Source organism: Rhinoderma darwinii, chromosome 7, assembly GCF_050947455.1.
Source record: "Rhinoderma darwinii isolate aRhiDar2 chromosome 7, aRhiDar2.hap1, whole genome shotgun sequence".
Taxonomy (NCBI): Eukaryota; Metazoa; Chordata; class Amphibia; order Anura; family Rhinodermatidae; genus Rhinoderma; species Rhinoderma darwinii.
In genome coordinates this window covers 44,433,026-44,454,521 of record NC_134693.1, presented here as the reverse complement: position 1 = coordinate 44,454,521, position 21,496 = coordinate 44,433,026, and the positions used below count along the sequence as shown (strand labels likewise).

Here is a 21,496-nt window from a genome sequence, read left to right as displayed (position 1 = left end):
TGTTGATTTCACAATAAGTACAATCTTCTACATCTTTAGGCAAAATACAAAGATAACGTCCTCTGGAACTCTAAACTAATTACAGCTTTAGAACCTAATATAATTCAGGTTTTATAATGTTGCAATATTTTAATCCTATAATTGTATCTATTCCATAATGTTTACTCCTCCTCCTCAAAATATATTATAAATAGCTGAGAAACATTCATTAGACTCTATCCACTTACTACAGCATCTAGAATACAACCTACTGCAGCTGAGATCCAGAGATCCATCAACATGCTGCTGGGGGACCAGGTTCCAGACTTCACAGCCGAAACAACAGAGGGCACTCTTCAACTTTATGACTATATTAAAGATGTGTAAGTACAACTTGACATGTCCCTGAAACATATGTTTTAAGAAAAAAAACATTTTGGGGTGCTTATAAATGTCTAACTTTTTTCCATTTTTTTGGGGTAGGGTTGAAAACAAAATAACCCACCATTGTTTTGTGCAATTTACGGTAATCTGATGTGTTAGCTTTATTATATGGCAATGCCAAATATATGTTGTTATTTTAACACTTTTATCCAATAAGACCACGTTTTTGTTTTTTTTTAAATAAGCTTTATTAACCTTTGGTTTTTTTTTTTAGTCCCACTTAGTATGCCAAGGCATTATTACCTGCAAGAACTAAACGGAAAGGCAATGGGGTGACAGAGAGAGCCTACTCCTTCTGTCTAACGACTTAGATGTCGCCGTCGCTAGACAGAGGTTTATTTGACCCCGGATGTTACAGCAGAAGCCTAGCTGTCAATCACCGACAGGCTCCTGCTGCTGATCGCACGGGCAGGATTTTTACTATTTATCTGCAATTAAAAAAAAGTTGCACTTCTTGTTTTTTCCATTGAGCTTCCCTTCTTGTGCTTTCATCAACCTTCATAGCTGGTTTGCATCCTCTTCATCTCCTCTGCATCTGTTCAAACTTGGGGCTGTGGGGGAATTGCCTAATAGTTGTCAGGTGCTATCTTCCCCCAGGGATCTCCTGCTGTACTGACTTCTTATGAATGCACATGTCTTCAGTACAACTCACCTCCCCTTTTCCTATTACAGAAGCTGTTTTGCATTACTCCTCCCAATAAGAGATACACAGCTTGTAGCGGTGTATCAAATCCTCCATCTCCCCCTTCATGCTGCTTGTTACATTTTTGCCCCACACTGCTGCTATGTGCTGGCTAAGCTCAGATGCATATTCCCGAAAGGAAAGGCAGCTGAAGGAGTCATTGCCTGAGCTGACAGCAAGCATTATTAAGCCTTCTGTTGGTATCAACATCAGATGGGACCCAGCAGCCTGCTGTGCATAGGAAAACACAGAAGCTGCATCTGCTGTTTGCTTAGGGTCTTACTTCAGGAACCCCTGACAATGAGTTGTTAATGGAGTTTTCCAGTCCTAAGAAATTGATGGCCTATTCTCAGGATAAGCCATCAATAACTGATCGGTGGGATCCGAATCCCGGCACCCTCGCCGATCAGCTGTTTTGAAGGGGTTGCGGCAGTCATGTGAGCGCTGCTTCCCCTTCATTGTTGTCACTGCTCGTACTGTGAATCTCCGACACACTTGTAGTGACGGTTCACAGTATTACAGCCTTCTCCCATTCACTTGAATGGAAGAAGGCTGTAATGCTGTGAACCGCCGCTACAAGTCCGTCGGCAATTCACAGTACGAGCAAATTGAAATGAAGGGTAAGTAGCGCCACCGCCCCTTCAAAACAGCTGATCGGCGGAGGTGTTGGGAGTCGGACCTACACTGATCAGGTATTAATGGCCTATCCTAAGGATAGGCCTTTAATTTCTTAGGACTGGAAAACCCTTTAACAATGGCAGGGTTTGCGCCTTAGCCATACAGCAAAATCAATGGCCTTCCATGTAATACATGGACGGGCTAGGTCCGCAAGTGCGAGAGCCGCTCTTTATTCTTCACTCTGGCTAATAGAGCGGGTGCCAAGTGGGAAACCTGCATCTATAAAGTCTGTATCCCCTAATGGAGCATATGGAAATAGCTTGTCTTCATAAGACAACCCCTTTAAATTATACAGTTCTAGCTACCTGCAACCACTACTAGAGGGAGCATAGGTGATTACTGCATTTCTTTTATACATTAAAACCTTTTTTCCACAAAACACATGTATCCCCCTATTCACATGATAAGGGATACATGTGTGATTGCTGGGGGTGTGACTGCTGGGATCCCAGCGACAAGGAGAGTGGGGAAACGAAAGTCCCTCGAAGTGCTCCATGAGAATGGTGCGCATGCTCGGCCAGCGCGCCATTAATTTCTATAGGACTTCCAGGACCACTGTCTTCAGCAGCTCCATAGATATGAATAGAGCTCTGGTTGTGCATGCGCATCATTCTCATGGAGCACTTCGGCAGACTATCGGTCCTCCATTCTCCTCATCACTGGGGGTCCCAGCGGTCGGACACCCAGCAATTACACATGTATCCCTTATCCTGTGTAAAGGATATACATGTGTTAGTGGGACAACCTCTTTAAACCCAATAATAAACAGTGTGTAGTAAGCTTCTAAGCTCCCTCTACTGGTGGCTGCAGAATTGTATAGTTTAAGGCCCCATCCACACGACCGTAATTTTTATCCACAATTACGGACCGTAATTGTGGATCAAAATACAGATCCATTCATTACTATGGCCCACGGGAAGGTGTCGTAGAAATGATCCGCACAAAATAGGACATGTTCTATTTTTTTTATTTTACGGACCGTGCTCCCATACTTTATAATGGGAACACGGCCCGCAAATGCAGGTGACGGTCTGCGGCCGGCTATGCCCGTAATCACTCACCGTGATTATGGCTTCGGCCGTGTGCAAGGGGCCTAACTCTATCTATGCAGGGGGTTTGGAGGTCTGTATAAAAAATCCAACCGCTATAAAGATATATAAAGAAATGATCAGGACAGAAGAGGGATGTGTGCGGCTGATGTATTTAGTTCGATGTAAGTTGTAAGTAAGCATTTGTAACTTATGTGATCTCAGAATAAAATGTATTTTAGTCGTGTGCTGATTTTATTTATTAGTTAAAATATTGAAAGATTCTAATTCCTGTTTTCTTCTCAGTTGGTGTCTTATTATGTCTCACCCTGGTGTCTTCACTCCTGTTTGTACCACTGAGCTTGCTTACATGGTCAAGGAAATAAAACAGTTTACTGACAGGAATGTGAAGCTCATTGCAATATCTTTTGATACCAAGGAGAAACACATTCAGTGGGTTAAGGTGAGTACTACAGAACCAAACTTAAATCACTATATGGTCCGGCATTCAAAATTATATACTGTCACTTGCTATAAGCATGCCTTCACACCGCATTCGAAATATCTGCTCTTTTGTATGTCTTTTTTCATCAAATGTGCAAAAAGATCCTAGTAAACAGGAGTAGGGAAAAATGATCAAATATTTCCTTACAGTGAATATCCGCCTTTAACACCATGTCGTTTTTAGGTCCAAAATTCTGTGCTGATTAAGTTCCCAATATATCTTTATAGGTGATGAAGCTTAGTTTTTCTGATACAGAGATCCAAATCCCCTGCAGAGAACTAGAAGGAAATAGCTAACATCCTAGCTGCCAGCATCCACCACTAGAGGGGGCTTATTGCATACTGTGATCAGTGTACAGTATGCAGTAAGCTCCCATGCTCCCTCTAGTGGTAGCCGTAGGCAATCATAATGGTATGCTTTAATTCTCTGTCTAGGCAGGGAATTTAAAGTTCTGTATCAGAAAAACAGATATATATTTATAATTTATATTTTCAACATATATTAAGAACTTAATCAGCACAGAATTTTTAACCTATTTAGATTATAAAAACAAAATGTCCTTCAGGGGTGGACATTCAATTTAAGAAATGTTTCGCTTCTCCCTTGCAATGGAATTTGTTCACTTTTTTGGACGAAAAAGACGTACAGGTGAGCAGATGTTCCAAAACAATGTGAAGGCATTTATTGTATTTATTTTTTGCAGAGCAACAGCCAATGCTCCCATATTATTTGATATTTAGAGATTTACATATGAAAACAAACCTTCTGCTTAATCCATAATATTGCAATTTTTTATTTAGTTCCATAACACCTTTTATCCACTGACCTTGAACATTTATATTTATCACAGCAATTAAACTGCACCAAAGTTTACACTACCAAGGGGCATAAGAGGAACACTGCTTATGGACAATTTTTCTGTCGGCTTTCCCCGGATCATGTGTAGTGCATTAAATGGCCATATACTGTCTATCCTTAGCTCTTTATGTGCATTCAAGAAGAGCCAAAGGGGCATGGCACACAGTGGGGGCCCTGTGAACCCAGAACCCACCGATGCCATGTCTCTATGACAAAAGTTTGTTTAAATAATAGTTACTCTATCTAACTCCCCTATGTCACACATACATTAACCCAGGAAGTTAGAAAGGTTATTTGGAGAGAGAAAATGAATATCCTATCCTCCAAATAGGTTATCAATATCTGATCGGTGGGGGTCCAACTCTCAGAACCTTCGCCAATCAGCTATTTTAAAGGGGCCGCGGCACTCGTGCGAGCGCTGCTTCCCATTCTACCGTGAACTGCCGCTATAAGTATGTTGGTGTATGTCATTATTGAGCATCGTGAGCGATATAGGGGAAGCATTGCTTCTCTTATATCAACTTAGAACAGCTGTATGAAGTGCCGGGCATTGACATTGTATTATGTGTATGTCTAAAGTTCCAATAGTGTCCCAGAATATGTCCTTCTGTGACCTATTGCTATATATATATATTTATATATATATATATATATACATATATATATATATATAGTACATTCTTCTACTAATACATTTCCATGACCATTTGTTTATAAGATGGGTGCACTTTATGTTTTTACATCATGAAATTTTAGAAAGTGTTTTGTTTCCATAAAGGATATTAATGCCTTCAATAAAGAGGATACTTCAAAACCCCTTCCCTACCCTTTAATTGCTGATTCAACCCGGGATATTGGAGCGAAGCTTGACATGATCAGACCAGCCGATAAGTCTCAGCCTGGATTAGCACTGACAGCTCGTCATGTGAGTACCTTGTCATATAAGTCATTCTGGGGCTTCACATAGACTATATTGCTGAATGACAGCTGCAATCCATATGCATTTAACTATCATGCAAAGTAAAAAGTAGAGGGTAAAACAAAAAGTGCAAGCAAGTCACATGACTGCAACCATAATGCAACAGTTTCTAATGAAGCTGTCGCAAGAAACCGGGTACGGGGTTGACCTAGTATTTTAAAGACATGGAAGAGCTATAAGGAAACATCTTTCATAAGGGTCGATTTTTCTAATGCATAGCTCTATATTGCCTGATTCCACTTACAACCATAGAATAAAATAATAAAATGCTGACTACCTGAAGCCACCACAAGGGGGAGCTGAGGAGCTTACTACATACTTTATTATTGAGTTCAATGTATACATTGTATGGAGTTTACTCCTAAGCTCCCTCTAGGGGTGGCTGCAGACGGACAATATTTTAACATTTAACTCTATGGCTATGCAAAGGACTTGGAGCTCTAATTTTGAAAAACAAAGATCAAGCCCTTATGAAGGTGTAATAGGAAATTGATCAGTACATCATTTTGAACCTATTTAGTTTTAAAAAAAACAATAAGGTGGACATTTCCTTTAAGGATTGCTTGATAGTTAGAATATAGTGCTAAAAATGTTTTTTTTCTGTACGTTTTAGTTCAGATATTGTGCACCAAAATACAGCTGGTGTGAACAGAACCTAACATGTAAATGTCTAATTTCCGGTTAAATTAGTGGAAACACCAAAAATATAAGGACCTGTTGTAAACTTTATACTTACATATTCATTATGGCTTTCACCATTCTCTAGGCTTTATTGATTGGCCCAGATAAGAAGCTCAAGTGCTATTTCGTATATCCAGCGACATCAGGAAGAAACATGGACGAAATTTTAAGAGCTATAGACACTGTTCAACTTACTCATAGGACTGGACTGTCATCTGAAGTAAACTGGAAGGTAATAAATTGTTTCTTATCTTTCTGTGATAACAAGGCAATAAAGTATAGTAAAGTATTAACACCATATACTTGTGTGTAAAAAGAAACATCTCTGTGCTAGTAAAAATCTTTGTAAACATAAACTACATATAAAAAGCTAGAGCAGAGTTGAGCTGCGCTCCCTACTATTCAGTGCATTTGATCATTAGGTAACATAGCTATGGATAATCCAATAATAGACAGTCTTTTTAGTTACTATGGAAAAAAATCCAAGGACTAATGTTCTAATTCAATGCATGTAGCCCCTAGACATGTATCACGTACCCCCTTGCAAGGGTAGCAATTTGTCTAAACCCCCAGAAAATGTACCCAATACAGCTGCAGGTGACTTATGTTCAGTGTGAAGTAATTTTCAGCTATGGGACCAAAGTGTCTAATGGCTCTAGTGCTCGACATGTAAGGTACCATCTTCATTCTCTAAATTGTTCCATAGAGAAGAAAAGAAACCCAATATCTTTTCTGCTGTGAATTATGCTTCCAGGTGTCTCAGGCAGAGAGGAGTCACTCTACTGTTCATGTGAGGAGTTTTAGCAAATCACATAAAGGGGTTGACAACCCCCTTTGCTAATGTAATCCAACTTCAGGGGGAGCTCAATGTATACAGACTCCCACTGATTTTAATACTAACTGTATAAATCCATATGGAGGGAGCTCCCCCTAGTGGTGGGCGCAGGCAGACAGAATTTAATTTAACTATACGTCTGTGTGAAGGGGGAATTGTAGCTCTATTTGTGAAACACAGATACATTATGAAATCATGGTTGGTATAAACTTTAAGGAGTAAATGTCGTTTCATAAAACTTGTGACATGTCATAGTACTGAGACCCCCACTGATTGCTAAAATGGAGAGGCAGAAGCAGGCGCTCAGCCAAGGGCAGTGCCCCTTCGGCTGTGGGATCACTTCAGATCTTTTAGGAGACAGATCCCGTCTTCAGCTAACCCCACCTCTCCGAGAAGAGCCAAAGTTATACTATCACAGCCAAAGGGGCATTGCACTCAGCTTAGCGCTTCTGTCCCTTTGTTTCAGCGATCGGTGGGGTCTCAGTACATGGACCCCACCGATCAAAACCCCCTATCTGAGGTCCATATGCCCTAATACAGAATATGGGGAGAGTTAGTCCTGTTAGGTCAATCTCTTTAGACTTTTAGGCCTCATCTACACGTCCGTACTACTACTCTGTTTTTTCATGCTCCCCTAGAGGTGCACGAGGCATTCTGTTTCACACGGAGGCATGCATCGTTTTTTTCCAGTAGGGTTCCATATGAATACAACAGAAAGAAAATGTTAGCATTCTCCATTGGATGCCGTATGCATTGCTTCTAGGGGTAAATATCTTAGTACGCATGACACCCGATTAGAGATGAGTGGATATATGAAAATTATCTTTTCCATTGATTATACAATTTGCTGTCATGATCGATAAAGGGACATTATTTTTTTATTTTCTTTATTAAAATCTATTTTTATTCTCAGCCTTGTAAGAGAATCATTGTCCCAGCATCCCTTCCACCAGAAAAGGTTCAGGAATTTGTTAAGAACAGAAAAGTGGTGGACCTGCCTTCTCATCAAAATTATTTGCAGTTTGGTGAACTAAAAAACTAATGGTAACAGCAACCGCCTAACAAAAAATCATACAGTGTGCACTGCTAGCACGCTCAGCTCGAAGTAAAACTGGATGTAGAATGAGGTCAAACGGGAAAAGTATCATTCAGCTTCTCTAAAACATGTCTAATAAACTGATATTGCTGAATTGTCTCACATATTGTCTTGAAATATAAAATATATTGTAGAATCTTTTCTTTGTACTTGTGCTTTTACAAGTACATGAGACACATTATAGCACTATAATAGTTATACCGCATATATAGTTCTTAAAATGTACCTCCAATTATACTGACATTATATTGAAAAACGATAATAGTACAGGAGAGTGCACAATAATTATTTTTCTAAATGACTTGTATTAGTGATTCGGCTTCTAAATACAGCACGGACCGTCTATAATCTGTGCTGCCAGTGGCTCATAAGGCTGGGTTCACACTGAGTTTTTTGACTACTTTTTTGATGCGGAAACCGCATCAGAAAACGTGCCAAAAAATGACCGAAAATGCCTTGCAGGAAAAAGAAGGGACATGCCCTATCTTCGGGCGTTTACGCCTCTGACCTCCCATTGACATTAATGGGAGGCAGAGAAAGTGTATTTCGCAGTGTTTTATGCCCGCGGTGCCCAATGGCCGCGGGCGAAAAACGCAGCGAAAATCGGTGTGCAGGCAGAGGAAAATCTGCCTCAAAATTCTCAGGCAGATTTTCTTCCTGCAAAAAACTCTGTCTGAACCCAGCCTAACTCTGCATTATGAGACAGAGCGTCAATAGCTGCTGTATCCAGAAAAACCGCCAGAGCTCTAGAATATAATGTGATCCTACAGCACTGGTGGCCGGTCTGGATACGGGAGCCATTGACGCTCTGTCTCCTAATGCAAAGTTATGAGCCACCGGCAGCACAGACTATAGACGGTCCGTGCTGTATTTAGAAGCAGAATCGCTAATACAAGTCATTTAGAAAAACGAATATTGTGCACTCTCCTGCACTCTAAATCGGAAGAGCACTGGACCTACTTTAGACATGAGGTTTTGGCTTAAAAAAATGCACCAAAAAAAGGCCCATAAAAAGCTTTTCATAAAACGCCACCACACAGGTCACATAGGTTGATGATGTTTTTTTATTATGAGTTTATCGATTTATATACTGATATATACTGATTTATATGAAGTTTGCCCTAGTGTGTGATATAGACAAGATAGACTATGAACCCTTCTGAGGATAAGGACTGGCGTGACTGAAAAAAGGACTGCTATGGGCAATAACGCAACTTTCTTGTAATACAGTATAAGGGCTGATTCTGACGAACGTGCCGTTTTTGCGCACGTAAAACCGCAGCGTTTTGCGTGCGCAAAAGGCACTTGACAGCTCCGTGTGCCCTGTTCATATGGATGCGCGGCTGCGTGCTTTTCGCGCAGCCGCCATCTTTATGACACTCCGTTTGGATGTTTGTAAACAGAAAAGCACGTGGTGCTTTCCTGTTTACATTCATTCTTTTACTGTTATTGCGCGAATAACGCTTGTCCCACGGAAGTGCTTCCGTGGGGCATGCGTGATTTTCACGCACCCATTGACTTCAATGGGTGCGTGATGCGCGAAAAACACATAGAACATGTCGCGAGTTTTACGCAGCGGACTAACGCTGCGCAAAACTCACGGACTGTCTGCACTGCCCCATAAACTTCTCTAGGTCCGCACGAGCCGCGTGAAAACCTCGCGGCCGGCACGGATGCAAAACACGTTCGTCTGAATCTGCCCTAAGGCCCTGTCAGGAGCCTCCATTGAAGAATCGGTCATATCTGACAGGTAGAATAGGGCAGCATGCTGGTCTATTTTCCCGCCAAAATGACGGACGCAACAACATAAACCCAACGCACCTTATTATAACTCCATGTAGTCCGTTGGGCAACGCAGATGTGAACTCAAATACATGAAGCTTTCTGTGTAAAGTGCTAAAGAATATATTGTCATCATATCATGAGTGGATAATAAAATAGAATAAATGTGCTGTACATTACAGCCACAACGTCATAGTTCAAGAGGCCGTCAATGTCCGACCGCTGTGTCCCCCACAAATAGCTAGAATGAACAACTAAATAAATATAACCGATATAATAACTGTGTTAATTTGCACAATGGCGCGCTTACACGTTACATACTTGCATTGTCTTTTTGCAGCGTAAAAATACGTTGCGGAAAACTACAATTAAGGCTATGTTCACACGGGGTCTTTTGCCGAGTTTTTTGACGCGGAAACCGCGTCGCAAAACTCGGCAGAAACGGCCCGAGAACGCCTCCCATTGATTTCAATGGGAGGCGTCGGCGTCTTTTTCCCGCGAGCAGTAAAACTGCCTCGCGGGAAAAAGAAGCGACATGCCCTATCTTCGGGCGCTTCCGCCTCCGACCTCCCATTGACTTCAATGGGATGCAGGAGAAAGCGTGTTTTCTGCCCGCGGCGCTCAATGGCCGCGGGCGAAAAACGGCGCGATAATTGCTATTCACACGGAGTATTTTGGGGGAGGAATATCTGCCTCAAAATTCCGTTTGGAGCTTTGAGGCAGATATTCCTCCCCCAAAATACTCCGTGTGAACATAGCCTTATTGGGAAAACATTCTGCAACACAACTAGAGAAATCTGTCAGCACTGCAGAATATTTTGACAATTTTCCCTTAGGAATACAATTCAAGTATGCCACGTGTGAACGCACCCTAACACTGTCCTTGACGCCCATAACAACCAATCACAGAGCAGCTTTCATTTTTCCAGAGCAGCTAAAGACATCAAAGCCGAGAGCTGATTGGTTGCTACGGGAAACCAGGAACGTTTTACTGTATCTGCCCCATAATATTAACCGTTATGTGACTTCGGACGCGTTGCGTCACAGCAGCCGTTTACTATGCAGCACTTTTTTTCCAAACATTTGGTAATAATAAACCAGTATTTCCAGCACATTTTATACATTCTTCTTGTCACGTGCCGCAGACGAGGCGAGCACGAGCCTTCCTGTGACAGGCACCATCATATCCCCGCCCCTCCAATTAAGCGTAAAACCACGCCCACACAAGCAAGCCTAAATACTACCAGCGCTGGCTAATCTGCAGAAGTTTCCGCATTCTCTGTACGTCTGCTGTCACTGAGATCGGACGCCGCCATGCCCGGGCTGCTGCTTGGTGATATCTTCCCGGATTTCGAGGCCGAAACGACGATCGGCAAAATTAGACTCCATGAGTTCCTAGGAGACTCGTAAGTGTCTATTACAAAAAAAAAAAGGTAGTGGATCTGTTACGTGGCTGCATGGTAGATAAACGTCCGCCTGAGGGGAGCGTTATATGCTGGTAACAGAGGCCTTGCCGGTCTACTGCATGATGTTTGCACCCGCTGGGACTTGTAGTTCTGAGGGCTGGATATATAAACCGTACATGGGACACTAAGACTACTCCTGCAGGCCGTGTCCTTATGATCTCTGTGGTTCTAGTCGTGGTATTGTCGGCAGTGTCTTAGAATATGCCCCAGGTCATGTGTGCACAATGGAAACCTACAGTATGATCTGATTCTGATCGCTCCATGTAACTGGGGCTCTACTCGGTAAAACACTACGGCCTCATGCCCACTTCAGTTTGGCCCTGACCTCCTCCCTCTCTGGGCATAGTCTGCGGTTCTCGGGTTCCACTTGGCACTGTGCCTCTTCCTGGTTTGCTTTCACTTCACTCAAATAATCCTTGTAATAACAATGTGCGGTTCTGGAGTAAAAAAAAAGAACTAAAACGTTCCTCCTCCTTCAGTATCCATCTTGTGTTTTCTGTTTGAATTGTATCTGTCTAGTTCTAAAATAAAACGTGAAAATGCACAGATTCCTGCATCAAAATGTTAAATGTGCAATTAGATGTAGTTTTTTTTTTTTTTTTTTAACCTGGAAATTTCCTGCGGTATATGCAATATGTGCATGTAGCCTCATTGTTTTCTTCCAGTGGATAAAACTCTGTCCTGGTCACGTGATGGACACACAGGTGCAGGGCGCGGTACAGTATGTATCAGAACTGCCTTCTAATGACCCCATCACCTGTGTCCATCATATGACCATGGACAGAATTTTGTCCACTGGAAGAAAACTGAATGTTCCTACTGAATCACAACAAGCAGAGGTCAGGAATACAGGAAGTATGAGTTAATTGTACAAAGTTTACATTAATTAGCTGAAACTGGATTTCCCCCTGTAATTGTTCATTATACACAACCAGGCCCATTATGAAGAATGATTATGTCCCTATGTGTGGCCTGTGGGTGACACCTGTATCTTATAGGATTTATAGGTGCTACTGGCATATAGTGACAAATGCTGCCAGCACTAAAGAAGGTGGTGTGTGTGTATAGATGAAAGGATGGGTTATTCTCATTGGATATTCCTAGCATGTCCACAGGCTATGCCATAAATGTCCGGTAGATGCAGGTCCTGGCTTTTGGGACCGGTACCTATAACAAACTGGGGTCACCAGACCCCTGTCCTGCCTGGTGAAGCTGCTACACGTGCGGCTCTCTCCACTTTGTTCTATGGGAGTTATGGAAACTGTTGTACAATATTGTGTAGATATTGGTGTGGGGACCTGTATCTTTCTGAGATGGCAATCTGACATTTCTCAGTAGGTGGAACCAGCTTTTTCCCTTTAAGGACTCGTTGGAGTCAGAAACTCATCAAATGGATTAATTCTTATTGTGGGAGCTCTGTTTTTGGAATTAGTTTTTACCCTGTTACAATTAAAAGACTATCAGATGAGTGCTGGTTCCACCTACTAAGAAAATTTATTTACGTTTAAGTTGGCGTCTGGATTGGCCAGGACCGTTCGGAGAGGTGAGCAAGCTTCAGACCCCTCTTTCCTATTGTTTTACTGAGATGGAAATAACCCTTTAATGTGACACTCCAGACAGGAGATGAATCAGATTTTGCCCTAAATTCACCTCCCCTCCCAGGATTCCCTGACCTGGTCCCTGCTCATAAGGAAGTCTCCTGCTGTCATCTTGCTGACTCTTCCAGTGCAGATAAGATAGTTGTGACATCCACGTTGAAAATCATTGCTCATACCTTTCAATACACGACTCTTCTGAAAATAAAGCTGCCCTGGCATTCAGCTGCTCAAACACCTAGTGGCCTGCTGTTACCAGGAGATGCTGCAGTCAAACATATCCTACAGCAGGAAATGTAATATTACATGGTGCCCGTTTAAATAACTGTGTGGCCATGTAAAACAGTCCGCTAGAGAATTAGATGCTCTCTGACCTGGACAATACATGGAGTGGGGGACCCTATGTCATATGCCCTGATCGGACTGTAATATCTAGAAATTAAAGCGGACCTGTCTTCTCTCCTGACACGTATAATTTTGTAAATACTTGTATTCCCTATGAAATAACAATCCTGGAACATCTTCTTAGAGCTCTAATTCGTGTTGTTCCTCCTAGCAACTTATAAATAAACTGACAACTAGGCGTTCATGTTCTGCTTGTCAAAGGGGTGTGTCCCTAGTCTGTCAGCACTGATTGGATAATGTCAGACTGTATAGACACACCCCCTCAGTTGTCAGTTTTAGTAGGTGTAACAGGGGAGCGGCACATCATAAGAGTAAAGAGAAGATGCTCCAGAATTGTTATGGTTTAGTAAGTAATTGTATTCCCTGTGAAATGTCAGGAGAGGGGACCGGGCCTCTTTAAATCTAATAACGTTTATTTTGGGTAAGCGCACAAAGACTCCGGGCAAAACTAGTGCAAGGCCTGAGAGGAAGAGCACAACACCAGGATGTTCTCTATTTGGTGTCCTTTGAATCTGTCACATGACACCCCCCTTAGGCTTTGCACTTGGTGTAATGTTGATTAGACTTTCTGTCTAGAGCTCTTCAAGTAGAGATGGAGGAGCGGGATTCTCCTCTTCTATGTATATAGAGGACATGATAGCAGTTAGGCTCCGCCCATTGGCTCAAACAACGGAATTGGAGAGAGCCTGTGGAGGGGAAAACTGCTGAAAAAATAAATAATGCCGGATTCAAGTCCTATAATGGCCAGAAATAGTTAATCCTCATGTACACCTGACAGCTTATTGTGAAGTCACCTGAGTTTACAGGTATGTTTTAAGAAGCGTTGATCTACAACCCCCTATAAGTGTGTATTCACCCTATGCGTTTTTGCAGTTCGTCTGCAACCCATGCGGCTTTCAGATGCGTGGCTGAAACACGGCAAACGCGCAGCGTGAATACACCCTAAGCCTTAAAGTAGATCAGTGTGGGGTACAGAAGGTTTCCACTCGTCCTTATTCTTAGTGTTTAACTTTGGTTATGGTCATTGTGACCTCCTCAATAACTTTTGCTCTGTCTTTGAGAGTGTTTTATATAATACAAGTTAAATATTAATGAATGCCAGTGGTGTTTGTTTGAAATGTGTGTTGGCTTAGTTTGTGGACGGCTTCTCTGTAACATGTGGGGGGGGGGGGGTCTTTAAAGCATCAGACTTCCCCCTGCGCTTGGTAGAATCTCATTCCGCTTGCATGCTCTGTCTGATGTGATATCACAAGCGTATGTGCTATATGCTGAACCTGAGCTGGGCAAATGTATTCCAAATCCGGTCAGACTGGTCCTGAAGCCACTCTATCGTTTTGAATTGATATACAGATGAGTCTGTGGGGGTGGGGCTCAAAAACAATAAATCTTTAGTTTATGTAACCTAGCCCCATTATTGTAATTCTTAGTTAGGGCGTTCTGTGTGAAATGATGGAAAAAAAAAAAGATATCACTGGTGTGTTCGTGTGTGTGTATACACGTGCACACATGGGTAAAGGGACATTGGCAACCTGCATCTTGGCCTTAAACTTTGTCTCATAGCTTCTATCTGGTAGCTGTTGGTCACCTACAGCTTACACTGATCACTTCTTAACCTACCAGTCTTTGATCACTGAACAGATTTGAAACTTTTTATCTTAGACCATGCAGAGACGGCAGCGTGGAGTGCCCATGGCTCGGTGGTTGCGGTGTGCTATACAGGATTCATGCATGTGGCTTTGTTGTGTGCATGGTTTCTTAGGAGAGCTGGGGATAACCCGGTGTTTATGGTCACAAAATGCTGCATTTTGGTTTGTCTTTGGGTTATGGGATTAAGTTGCCCCCAATTAATGTTACTTTTATTTTTTTTAGATGGGGTGTTCTTTTCTCACATCCAAGGGATTATACACCTGTCTGTACCACAGAGCTGGGACGGGCTGTGAAGTTATCACCAGAATTCAAGAAACGCAATGTCCGTATGATCGCTCTGTCCATAGATTCTGTGCCAGATCATCTCGGCTGGAGCAAGGTAAATACACACAAGGCTTTAACTGCTATGTAAATTGTAGAATATTCAATGGGTGGAAAGATGAAATAAAGTAGGCTGGGAACTGTTAGAAGGCGTACCAGGGGGCGATGGTGGCATCGGGTACCTCTCACAGGGCTTGACTTGGGAAGCCGCAAGAATGTCTCCCCTGATTTAGGAGACACAATTGCTGTCTCCTGCTCATGAAGATGTTGAGTACTACACATGGTCGGTTTATGGCTTTTTTTTTTTTTTTTTTCCTGCATTGTTTTTCGGCCGGTGCAATTGAGCGCCACAGGCAAAAAAAACAAACCTCAGCAAAAATGACTCTCTCTGCTTCCCATTGATTTCAGACTGGGACGCCTGAAAGGGCATGATGCTTTATCCCGCGAGCATTTCTTCCACTTGCACTATTGCGGGGAAAAAAATCTCCTTTGCCTCCCACTGAAATCAATGGGAAGTGATTTCGGCAGTCTTGGCGTGGTTTCCGCGTCAAACAATGCCAAAAAACTGAACTAGGCCTTAAACTGAAATATTAGATTATTTGGCTTTTAAAAAAAATTCAACTGAGTTGATACAAAGGGGAAACATGAGTCTTCATACTTCATCTTGGAGTGGCTCAAAAAAGACCATGTGCGATTGCAGCTTAAAGTGGACCGCAACTGTACCAAGAAAGGCAGCGCATCTTTTGGCCAGCTGGCAAATGGGGATTTTATAAATCGCACCGTGCAGTTGACAACCGCATGGTTTTCGGATCATGGCATGGCTATGGTCAGTGGGATACAATGTCCTTAATCTACTGTATCTTGTAAGCCTTCAGTTTAAGGGAAAACTTTATAGTTTCAGTATCCCTAAACTTAAATTTGTGGGTTGTGCTGTATTATGTTGGTGACAGGTTTTGTCCAAAGCTGGTGGTCTTTAGTTAAAGATGCTGGATCTACACCAGTGTAGAAGCCGCATATACAGGTCTCTAGCTCTGCCGGTATTCGCAGCCAAGGAGGGAAAGATCATGGATGGCAGGAAAAACTAATAAACGCAGAATGACATGGTTTGGGTGGTGACATCGGGACTGTTTTCCGCCACTTTCTCCTGCAGTTCCATTTTAGTATTATGAAATGTTCATGTAATCTATGTACTACCTTTCAGCTGTAATGCCGGGTGCACGGGAAGTTCATGTTCAGCTTGTGGTTACAACCAAGTGAACAAAAAAGCTTTGTTTCCGGCTTCGGTTGCTTATTTCACGCGGACTAAAGGGGATTTTACACTGGCAGACAAACGCTCGTAACTGCTTTGTGTAAACAAGGGAATGATCAGCAGATAAACGCTCGCTCATCTGCTGGTCATATCGCTTTAAAAAAGTTAAATATTATTTGGAGCACATCCCCCTGTATAAACAGGGAGACGTGCTGCCGACATGATAACATATGGGGATGAGCGATCGGAGTAACAACTGCTCGTTCCCATCCATAGCTCCGTGTGACAGGAGCAAACTAGTGCCATCAACTAATATCTGCCAGTGTAAAAGGCCCTTAAATTCTGTTTTGTCTCCTGCAGGACATCAATTCTTACAACTGTGAGGAGCCCACAGAGACGCTACCTTTTCCCATTATTGCAGACCCCAAAAGGGACCTTGCTGTAAAACTGGGTATGCTGGATCCTGATGAGAAGGACAATGATGGCATGCCAGTGACAGCTCGATGTGTGAGTTTCCCAATTTAGGAAAACCGAGGCTGTGCACAAGTTATGTAATGTGATTCTGCCGTTACTCATGGGTGTCCAAATATTACCATATAGCCCTGGTATAATAGTGGTGGTGTATCATGCACACAATGTATTAACTTGAACATATACTAGACTTCTTCAATATCTATGACCACAATGTGTATGGAATGACTTGCGGAGTTCTGTCCCTAGGTTTTCATCATTGGCCCAGACAAGAAAATGAAGCTATCAATCCTATATCCAGCAACAACTGGTAGAAATTTTGATGAGATCTTGAGGGTTGTGGACTCCCTTCAGCTAACGGCACACCACAATGTGGCAACGCCTGTAGACTGGAAGGTAATAACAATGAAGCTGGGAATGCTATTTAATAAAACAAAAGGGTTATGGGGTGGGGGCGGCGGCTTCTTCTTTAATTGCGAATTTGGACAACCAGCACAACTACCTGGTCATGAAAGGGTATGTGGCACAAGTCCTATTTTCCACCTTGTGTAGATAATGAGTATTGATCGAGGTATTTATGCAAATGACTTAATGGGATTTTCTTCCCACTTTCTATTAGCCTGGCGACAGAGTTATGGTTCCTCCAAATGTTCCTGAGGCAGAAGCTAGTAAGATCTTCACCTGTGGCGTTTTCACCAAAGAACTTCCTTCTGGAAAGAAATACCTGAGATATACAGCACAACCAAAATAAAGATTCCTTTGGTTTAGGAAGATGAAATCAAGTTGGCTTTGTCTGATTGTCCTCTTAATGAACAGCTGAAGGAGTGTTGAGTAATGAATAGCGATTAGATCACCATCTTAATGCTTAGACATTGTATTGCACACACCTTAAATTGTCTATAACCTCCTCATAAGAAGGGTTTGAGTATATCAGGCACTCCAGATAATGGATATTATTCTCCAGATCTTTTCAACCTTAATTACCTGACAAATGTTTGGACTCTTTCCCTCCAATCATCCTGACCAAAACCTTCTCGAGTGTTAAGACCTGGTCAGCCATATGCCAACACCGTGCCTTTCTCACTACAATGTAATTGCAATCTGTTTTTCACCCCTGCCAAAAAAAACTATGCATTCGTTTTGTATGATCTCTCTATGCAGTACTGATTTACCTTCACCATTCAGGGCTGGCTGCAATATTGTTTAATAAAGTCTCCTGTGACTTACACCAACTTTATCTCAGTCGTCTAATATAAAATGTTACCAGTATACTATGTTTTGTAGGTGCAGTCTATGAACCTACTCCTATGTGTTGGTCCACTAATTGGAGAGATCCCTTTTCCCATATTTGAAGACAAGGGTTAGAGTGACCGCTCTTTCAAACATTTGATATGTCCCTGAGATCTATCTGACATTTAGATAGGTGAGGGCCCTGGTGCAAAGTATTCAGCTGTCATCAGCGCTCCTTGTCAGCCTGAAGACTGTCTCCCAGATGTTCTACGTGAGCCAAAGTTGCATAGCGCTCAGCTGATGTGGTTTATAACGTCCGTGCGGTGTATATTATCCGTGCAGTGGCTACCTGGTAACAAATGGCCAGTAGTGAAAAACCTATGAGTTAAGTGCTGGTTGAATATGGACCATATGGGGGGGGGGGGGGGATTTATTAAGACTAATAGAAAAATGAGTGTAGACTTAGACACCCTGAAGAGGCAAAAGCCCCCCCCATACTCTCCTCACTTATCCTTCTGGCGCCGGGCATCCTCAGGTCCTTTTTTTATATGCGACGCAGCACTTCAATGTCATCGGTGATGCATCGCATACATTCTGACACTGTCCGGTGTCGTCACACTATATGGGCAGCGCTAGTGATGTGGGACGTGGAGGAAAGTATTTATATATTTCCTTCAGCAAAGGCCTCTACCTTGCTATGCCTCATAGTGTTAAATCTATAGCAGCTGGAGTAGATTTCTGCTATAATTTACACTAGTTTTCTGGTGTAAATCATAACTTTGAACCTTGGTGGACACACCCCTTGTGCTGAGACCACACCGCTTTCCACAAGTCGCACCAAAAGTATGCCAGTAAACTGGTGTAGAAATGATGAATTACCCCTTATGACTTCCAGTAATTTTGGATGTTCTTAACCAGATCTGAACATGGAGGTTTCCTTGAAATCCTTATTTCCCCTTAGTGATGCTGCACTAAGTGACATAAGGGTAAGGTTACTGAACGGTCCCCCTTTGCCATCTAAGGCCTCATGGGTTATGTACGGGGTAGGTGTCCCTATGGTTCAGTACTGTTGAGCTGTAGGCACTCTGCTTGCAGCTGTAGGGTGCCTTCATATGGCGCTGTATCAGCTATTTTTCTAGTGGGTCCCTTCATGGATAGTAAGTGGTTTCCATTTACAGAGCTTGTCAGCAAAATAAAATGTTGCTTGTATACAGATTGGTTTAGAATTGCTAACATTAGGTCTGTGGTACCGTTTGGTCTTGACTATACACTTAATGACTGGGAAGGTTTCTCAATTAAACAGTAATAAGTACGAGTTACAACTTAGATTCAAGGCTTACATTTAATTTACAATGACAATCTTAACTACGGTCACTGAGGAAGAATGGGGGAGGGGTATGTACTAAATCACAATTTTATAAAGACTATTTACAAGCCAGAGACTGAAATGATACGTCACGGTTTGACCTTTCCAGTTTCTACTCCTATGGGGGAAAAAAAAATTCTTGTCAATTAACATTGTAGCTGGTTATAAAATGACTAAATAGCTACACTAGATCATATACAGCCATGTAAACTAGCCCTTATTTTCAGATCTGAAAGTTCAGATTTTGCGCAACTTGACCCAAGGCCCCATCCACACGACCATAAAAAAAAAAAAAACTCCGTTTTTGAAACCGCAATTGCTGTCCACAAAAAACTGACCCATTCTCTTCCATTGAATGCGGACACCTTTTCCGTATCGCTACGGCTGGGTGTCCGTGCCGGGAATTATGGAGCATGTCCGTTCTTGGGCTGCAATTGCGGCACGGACTCCTCCATAGAAGTCTATGGGGGAAGCCAAACTTGCGAGTGGCTACGGAGGTGAGTCTGCAAATACAGAAGTGTTGCTAAGCGACCCAAAGGGGATTTCCCATCAACCATATTTTTTAATTTTTTTTTTGTGGATCCGTATATACAGATGCACTACGGACCGCAGTTGCGGATAACATTCAGCAGAAATGGGTACGTTGCTGATGACTGCAAATACGGTTCAGTATTGCTTTATAGATACGGTTGTGTGCATTGGGGCCTAAAACACAACTCTGGGACTGTAGCCTATGTGAGATGTTTTTTGTTTTTTTTTAATAATCCGCCCAAAATGTCGGCACTTAATGTCGTGGTTAGCACTGAGGCCATGCGGTTCATTCTTAACCAGATCAATAGCGGCTTGAAGCTTTGTTCTTGCTCTATATATTGCTTCCTCCAGACAGTGACTGTGTGCCTTCAATGGGACCAGCTCATACTGGGTTAGCCTGAATATAGGCATAAGATGGCAAGGCAGCAATAGTGGCTAAATGTACATGCTTATTGTTTTGCCAGGGGAAATGGAGACTAGATGCTTCCAGACCCTCCTGGCAGCACAAAAGATGGGCATGACTATCTAATATTCCTAACTTTTAATTGCACGTCTGCTTTAGGGGGACAGCCTGGAGGCCCTAATACACATTAGATTCCCTACAGGTTCGGTTTTCATTAACCTGATGTGTTTTTACTTTTTTCTTTCCTGGAGGAGATTTAACGACTATGTACAACTTTTTTTTTTTAAAGAAAACTGTATATGTGTTTGCAACTTTAATTACTTTTTCTTTCAGATGCAGCTGGTTTGTATCCTTGACACACAGAAGCGGTATAGTGCACTGAAACCTAAATCCATCAGGTCAGCGGGACTGTGCTTCGGTGATTGTGGGTCCTGTGTCTCTGACATGCAGAATCAAGCTGTTATCGATCACATCTAAGTTCGTAACGTAGATATGATCGATAACTGGTGCATACTGTGTGTCAGACACGCAGGAACCACTGTCACTGAACCAGTCAGTCCTGCTGACTTGCTGGATTTAGGTTTTAGCACAAGATACGGCTGCTCAGGATACAAAGCAGCTGTAACTCAAAGTAAAAGTTAGTTATCTGTGGGAAAGCTGCTAGCTCTGCTGATATGTTAAAACAGAAGTGGAAAGTAAGATGGGAGAAGTTTAGAGAACTTTTCACCTCCCCAAATATGTGCAGCATGTTCTAGGAAATGCTTCACAAACAGTCCCACGTAAAATAATTCTTCTAACGCCCTCCGTTATTTACCTATTGGTGCCATTGTAGTTGGCGCCTGATGTGTAAATAAGCCCATGAACTGTCACTGGAGCGTTCTAACTAACTTAAAGAGGCTCTGTCACCAGATTTTGCAGCCCCTATCTGCTATTGCAGCAGATAGGCGCTGCAATGTAGATTACAGTAATGTTTTTATTTTTAAAAGAGCATTTTTGGCCAAGTTATGACCATTTTCGTATTTATGCAAATGAGGCTTGCAAAAGTACAACTGGGCGTGTTGAAAAGAAAGTACAACTGGGCGTGTATTATGTGCGTACATCGGGGCGTGTTTACTACTATTACTAGCTGGGCGTTGTGTATAGAAGTATCATCCACTTCTCTTCACAATGCCCAGCTTCTGGCAGTGCAGCACTGTGACGTCACTCACAGGTCCTGCATCGTGTCGGCACCAGAGGCTACAGTTGATTCTGCAGCAGCATCAGCA

General features: G+C 42.4%; 3 protein-coding genes across 5 annotated transcripts in view; 2 read left to right on the top strand and 1 right to left on the bottom strand.

Moving 5' to 3' along the window:
• The first annotated feature begins 238 nt into the window (after nucleotides 1-238).
• LOC142657151 (peroxiredoxin-6-like) lies at nucleotides 239-7,792 on the top strand. The gene is made up of 5 exons (XM_075832200.1): nucleotides 239-362; nucleotides 3,118-3,274; nucleotides 4,953-5,099; nucleotides 5,920-6,066; nucleotides 7,583-7,792. Exons 1-5 carry the CDS (start codon nucleotides 280-282, stop codon nucleotides 7,709-7,711), a joined length of 663 nt encoding a protein of 220 aa, XP_075688315.1. The 5' UTR covers nucleotides 239-279; the 3' UTR covers nucleotides 7,712-7,792.
• Nucleotides 7,793-10,642: 2,850 nt separating this feature from the next.
• On the top strand, nucleotides 10,643-17,933 carry LOC142657841 (peroxiredoxin-6-like). The gene is made up of 5 exons (XM_075833282.1): nucleotides 10,643-10,953; nucleotides 14,883-15,039; nucleotides 16,591-16,737; nucleotides 16,951-17,097; nucleotides 17,321-17,933. The coding sequence occupies exons 1-5, from the start codon at nucleotides 10,862-10,864 to the stop codon at nucleotides 17,450-17,452; spliced, it is 675 nt and encodes a 224-aa protein (XP_075689397.1). The 5' UTR covers nucleotides 10,643-10,861; the 3' UTR covers nucleotides 17,453-17,933.
• Nucleotides 17,934-19,259: 1,326 nt separating this feature from the next.
• The window catches only part of ANKRD45 (ankyrin repeat domain 45), a 45,127-nt gene continuing 42,890 nt past the window's right edge, over nucleotides 19,260-21,496 (bottom strand). For all 3 annotated transcript variants that reach the window (XM_075833281.1, XM_075833279.1, XM_075833280.1), the window contains exon 6: nucleotides 19,260-19,415. In XM_075833281.1, the coding sequence (XP_075689396.1) occupies nucleotides 19,387-19,415 (29 nt within the window). In that variant the 3' untranslated portion in view covers nucleotides 19,260-19,386. The remainder of the gene's footprint in view (nucleotides 19,416-21,496) is intronic.